The sequence below is a fragment of the Lithobates pipiens genome, unplaced genomic scaffold (assembly GCF_037356315.1).
Source record: "Lithobates pipiens isolate NorthernLeopardFrog02 unplaced genomic scaffold, aLitPip1_a1.2 Scaffold_23, whole genome shotgun sequence".
Classification (NCBI taxonomy): Eukaryota; Metazoa; Chordata; class Amphibia; order Anura; family Ranidae; genus Lithobates; species Lithobates pipiens.
In genome coordinates, this window is record NW_027507785.1 from 43652390 (window position 1) to 43658420 (window position 6031).

Below are 6031 nucleotides of genomic sequence, written 5' to 3' on the forward strand. Positions count from 1 at the left end.
TGCAGTCAGCCAGAGAATCCACAGAGCGCAGTGGGGCACAGGCTGTCCATTTCCCCAGATCTGTTGGATAGCAGTAGTGCACAGAGCTCCTTAAGCAAGCAAAGATTTAATATGCCAAATGCCAGACAGGTAGGTATAAACCTTCCTCTTTTACAGGTTGGTCCCTATTCATTTTTATTATAGTGACCTGTTCACTTTAATGTCCCCCCCCCCCCCCCCCCCGTCTTTTAAATTGCTTAATGTGGGAAAAGTACAGGTCCACTTTAAAGAAGCACATTTTAAGGAAAACAAATAATTCATGGCCAATGGACAGTTGATTTTATATATACAGTACAGTATACATATATATTTTTGGGTGAATATTGACATTGAAATATTTCAGAGCCTGTGGGTTTGTATAATTGTATTTACTGGAATGGGATAAGCTGATTGAAGACGGGGGTTCTTATGTTGAGACTAAAAAAAAAAAAAGTTACATAAAAGTCTGGATTTTTTGCTTATTTTGCATTGTGAAAAGTAGGGAAGGAGAATTAGTAAAGAATAAAAATAATAATAATTTCAGCCCACACGACTGCTATGGGGCCTGAAGGTGGAAGGGACCCCTTTAGGGAGGAGACCTTGACCCTGTACTGCCTGTGATGCTGATTCTGTACCCCTGTGATGCTAAACCTGTACCCCCTGTGACCCTAACCTGGTATCCCCTGTGACCCTGACATTGTTCCCATTGTGACCTTGGCCCTTTAAACCCTGACCTTGTAACCCCTGTGACCCTGACCCTGTATGCCCCTGTGACCCTGACCCTGCATATCCCTGTGACCTTGACCCTGTACCCCCTGTGACCCTGACTCTGTACCCCCTGTGATGCTGACCCTGTATCCTCTGTGACACTGACACACTACGCTCTGTGACACTGACCCTCTATGCCCCTTTGACCCTGATCCTGTACCCCCTGTGACTCTGACCCTGTACGTTCTGGGACACTGACCTCCTACGACCCTCTGACACTGACCCTCTATGCCTCCGTGACACTGACCCTGTACGCTCTGTGACACTGACCCTGTACGCTCTGTGACACTGACCCTCTACGCCTCTGTGACACTGACCCTGTACCCCCTGTGACCCTGTACCCCCGTGACACTGACCCTGTACCCCCTCTGATCCTAACCCTGTACCCCCTGTGACACTGACCCTGTACCCCCTGTGACCCTGACACTGTACGACCCCTGTGACTTTGACCCTGTACCCCCTGTGACACTGACCCTCTATGCCCCTGTGACCCTGACCCTGTACCCCCTGTGATCCTGACCCTGTACCCCCTGAGATCCTGACCCTGTACGCCCTGTACCCAATGTGATTCTGACCCTATACCTCCCGTGACACTGACCCTGTATGCCCCTGTGACTCTGACCCTGTATGCCTCACTGACCCTGTACGCCCCTGTGACTCTGACCCTGTACCCCCGTGACCCTGACCCTGTATGCCCCTGTAACCCTGACCCTGTATGCCTTGTGACCCTGACCCTGTACCCCCTGTGACACTGACCCTGTACCCCCTGTGCCCCTGTGACCCTGACCCTGTACTCCTGATGAGATTGACCGTGTATGTCCTGTGACATTCCCAATTAAGAAGAGCTGATATTGGACATACAGGAGGAGACTTCAGAGACAGGGCGCATGCGCAAGAATGGGCGGTGCACGCTGGTCGCTCAGCTGCAGAGCCCTGGAAGATTCACATGCCCACAAGCACTATGGAAACTGACACAAAACAGAAATATAAGATATATATTCCTCTATAAAATCGGCAATCGAACTCCGATTAATAACACAAATGTGAGTGCTGTAAATAAGCATTCTAAACAAAAGATATGGATATTTAAAAAAAATAAAAATAATTAACAGTGGGAGAACCCTGGGCAAAAAAAAGCAATAAAAAAATAAAATAAAGATATAGGGTCCTCCTCGAAATCCATACCAGACTCTTTGGATCTGGTTTAGATCTTATGTCTGAAAAACAGGCATATATTTTTTTTGATGGAGGATGAGATTAGGGATTAGGCTGAGCTTTAAGAAGAACTCTTATGACATCACATATAAGGCTACCATTACTAAACCCCCAATTCTGCCCCTGGACAAGCAACATCTAATATATATCATATAAATATGTACTATAAGAAAAAAATCACTAAATTAGCCTTGGAAAAATGTAGGTTGTACAATGTTAAAATAGGATAAAGTTAATGCTCTGTCAGATGTTTCTAAGTTTAATCGTAACAAAATTGCAAAAGAAAATTAGTTTTACAACTTAGAACTTATAGAAAACAATCCCCTGCGCTAAAGATACTAATTGGTGATTAGGCCTGCCGCTGCTGTACATGACATAAGTCAAAACATGGGAAAAAAAAGGGTATAAGTACCGCAGCGCTGAGAGCCTGAATAAATACAATAAAGTGCAACTGTAGTGCTTACAAATATAAATCCAAAATATATTCCAAAATAAATAAATATATCCAGCATGTAGCCAGCGAAAAGTTAAATAAACACGTGCAAATATGTATAAACTTCTAGTTGGAAGGTTCCAAGGTGGAGGGCAGATGGATGAACATCAATTACCAATCCATTAACCGGTTCCCGACCGGCGCACGCCGATGTACGTCGGCAGAATGGCACGGGCAGGCATATTGGCGTACGGGTATGTCCAATCCTAAATACCGCCCTGCCATCGCGAGCGTGAGTCCGGTCGCGGGTCCCGCGGACTCGATCTCCGTGGGCATACCCGCGATCGTCTCACGGGGCGACTGAATTGGGAGATGCCGTCGTAAACAGCATCTCCCCATTCTGCCTAGCAACAAGTGACGCTGATCTCTGCGCCATGTGATTGGAGCAGAGATCAGTGTTCACTAAAAGAAAGCCCAACCCCCCCACAGTTAGTAACACGCCCCTAGGAACACTTAACCCCTACACTGCCACCCACTGGTTAACCCCTTCGCTGCCAGTGTCATTTACACAGGAATCACTGCATTTGTATAGCACTGATTGCTGTATAAATGACAATGGTCCCAAAAATGTGTCAAAAATGTCCGATGTGTCCGCCATAATGTCGCAGTCACAATAAAAATCGCTGATCGCCACCATTACTAGTAAATAAAAAAAAAATTATTAATAAAAAGGCCATAAAACTATCCCCTATTTTGTAAACGCTCTAACTTTTTTTTGTTTAAATCTTTTTATTGAAAAATAAAGTAGTCATACACATAGTAGTTATATACTGTGAAATGTACATAAACGCTCTAACTTTTGCGCAAACCAATCAATAATCGATTATTGCGATTTTTTTTTTTTTTTTTACCAAAAATATGTAGGAGAATACGTATCGGCCTAAACTGAGGGAAACATTTTTTTTTTTTTAGATATTTTTGGGGGATATTTATTATAGCAAAAAGTAAAAAATAATGCGTTTTTTTTTCAAAATTGTCGCTCTATTTTTGTTTATAGCGCAAAAAAAAATAAAAACCGCAGGGGTGATCAAATACCACCAAAAGAAAGCTCTATTTGTGGGGAAAAAAAAGGACGTCAATTTTGTTTGGGAGCCACGTCGCACGACGGCGCAACATGTCAGTTAAAGCGACGCAGCGCCGAATCGCAAAAAGTGGTCTGGTCTTAAGCCAGCAAAATGGTCCGGGGGGCTGAAAGTGGTTAATGAATAGGTTCTCTCACAACCTAATTGAACGGGCATCGGAACGTGATGTCACAGGGAGGGGGGGGGGCGTTATCAAAGTTGTTTTAGTAATGAAAAAAAATGTATTTGGTAAATCGTGTATCGTTTGTTGTATTTCACGCAGGTGGAAGAAAAAGGCAATGCGGCATTTGATGAGGTCACCTGTAAAAGGAATGAACATGATTATCGCCAGCTTCAAAGCCAGCAACCAAAATCATACCTCGGAAGAAGACTCTCTAAGACAAGAGCAAAATCGATTGTTGATACTATTTGCAGTTTTTCTGTTTTTTTCTGTTATTGGCTTGGTGGGAAACCTTATAGTGTTTTGGTACCTTGGTTTCAAGATCCAGAGGAACAAATATACAGTCTACATTATGAATCTGTCGGTGTCGGACGCCATCTTGGAAACAGTGGCTATCATGACTTTGATAGTCAATATAATTTCGGTCACTGGTCCAAATTCTAATTATGACGGGAAAAGGTCTTTTGTTTTATCCTTGACTGTATTGTATTACGCCATGATCTACATTGGGATGTATCTCCTCACAGCCATCAGCACGGAACGATGCGTATCGGCCCTGTTCCCCATTTGGAATACCGTCCGCCGCCCTCGAAATCTGTCCACCGTCATGTGCTGCTTTGCGTGGGCCCTTGGAGGTCTGGAAAGTCTCCTTGATAACTTCGTCTGCGGACCCGAACCTCCAATCGATAGGACATTGCGGTGTTCGGCTATTGGCGTGATGGACTTCATTTTAGCTGTTGGGATCTGCCTACCGCTTATGGTCATTTCCACTTCCATCCTACTCATTAAAATAAAGAAGACCTTCCGGCAACGGTACCCGCCGAAACTCTACATCATTATCATTGTGGCTGCGATTATGTTCACGTTATCTGTTTTGCCGTTAAATACTATACGCCTCTTGTCATTCTGCAGGCTGGTGCCACCAAATTTACTGCCAGTCAAAATATATACTCCTAGCGAATATTGGATGATAGTCAACAGTGCGATTAATCCTTACATTTATTTCCTTGTCGGAAAAAAATGGAACCAGGGGGCTTGCTGCTCTATAAGAGATACTCTACATAGAGCCTTTACTGTTGACATTGATGAGTGATAAAAAACAGAGCAGACCAATAAGTAATGCAAAAACCAGAGGACCTGTATTCTCCTTCACTTTGGACACGACTGAATGATCAAAAAATGGATAAAGAAAACCCAAACCTAAGTATAACTCAAAACAAGCACGAAAATCCAATCACAACCCAACAATAACCCAACCAACTCTAAACAAAACCCTTGGCCCTAATCCCTCAATCAATCCTAACCCTACCCAACCCCTGAACCTCAGCCCCCAATTCTCAACCCAACTCAACTTTCCAGCCTTCATTTCTCACCCAATCCTAACTCAACCCAAGTCTAATCCTTAGCCAAAATCCCTCACCTCGCTTTAATCCAACCTTTTTCTTATGTTGCCTCAACACTTGACCATAATCCCTCACCCAATCATTACATTAGGTGCAGGAACTTACTTGCCCTAGCTAATTCCCGGCCCCACCGAGAAGCATCCCTTTGTACTGTTGGCTGCTATTTAAGTTGAAATGTGTCCCCCCTGACTGGTCTCTTGGCTCTAACTGCCAAAGCACTGGTAGATCACAGTTATGGTGAGTAGACATGTGCGATTGCGGAAGTTCGTGCGTTCGTACGCATCCGAAATACGAATTTTTATGCATACGAGTTCTGTATGAAATACGAAATTTCGTTTACGAATTTCGGATCCAAATTCATAACGAAAATCCATAATTGTTACGAAAAGTTGACGAACCTAAAAGTTAAAACCTCAGGAATAATGGGCACAGCAGGTGTACAGACCCGGGAACTCAGCACAGGGATAGTGGGAACCCCTCATAATGGGCACAGCGGGTGTACACACCAGGGAACTCAGCACGGGGATGGTGGGAACCCCTCATAATGGGCACAGCGGGTGTACACACCAGGGAACTCAGCACAGGGATAGTGGGGACCCTTCATAATGGGCACAGCGGGTGTACAGACCCGGGAACTCAGTACAGGGATAATGGGAACCCCTCATAATGGGCACAGCGGGTGTACAGACCCAGGAACTCAGCACAGGGTTGGTGGGAACCCCTCATAATGGGCACAGCGGGTGTACACACCAGGGAACTCAGCACAGAGATGGTGGGAACCCCTCACAATGGGCACAGCGGGTGTACAGACTCGGGAACTTAGCACAGGGATGGTGGGGACCCCTCATAATGGGCACATCGGGTGTACACACCAGGGAACTCAGCACATGGA

The 6031-nt window shown here is 44.9% G+C and overlaps 1 protein-coding gene across 1 annotated transcript; it reads left to right on the forward strand.

Annotated features, from left to right (window-relative positions):
• The first annotated feature begins 3854 nt into the window (after positions 1–3854).
• On the forward strand, positions 3855–4840 carry LOC143927101 (mas-related G-protein coupled receptor member H-like). The gene has a single exon (XM_077451056.1). It carries the CDS (start codon positions 3855–3857, stop codon positions 4827–4829), a length of 975 nt encoding a protein of 324 aa, XP_077307182.1. The 3' UTR covers positions 4830–4840.
• Positions 4841–6031: the final 1191 nt, after the last annotated feature.

Coding starts and splice junctions, on each gene's coding strand:
- LOC143927101 (XM_077451056.1), top strand. CDS start 3,855: ATGCGGCATTTGATGAGGTCACCTGTAAAAGGAATGAACATGATTATC.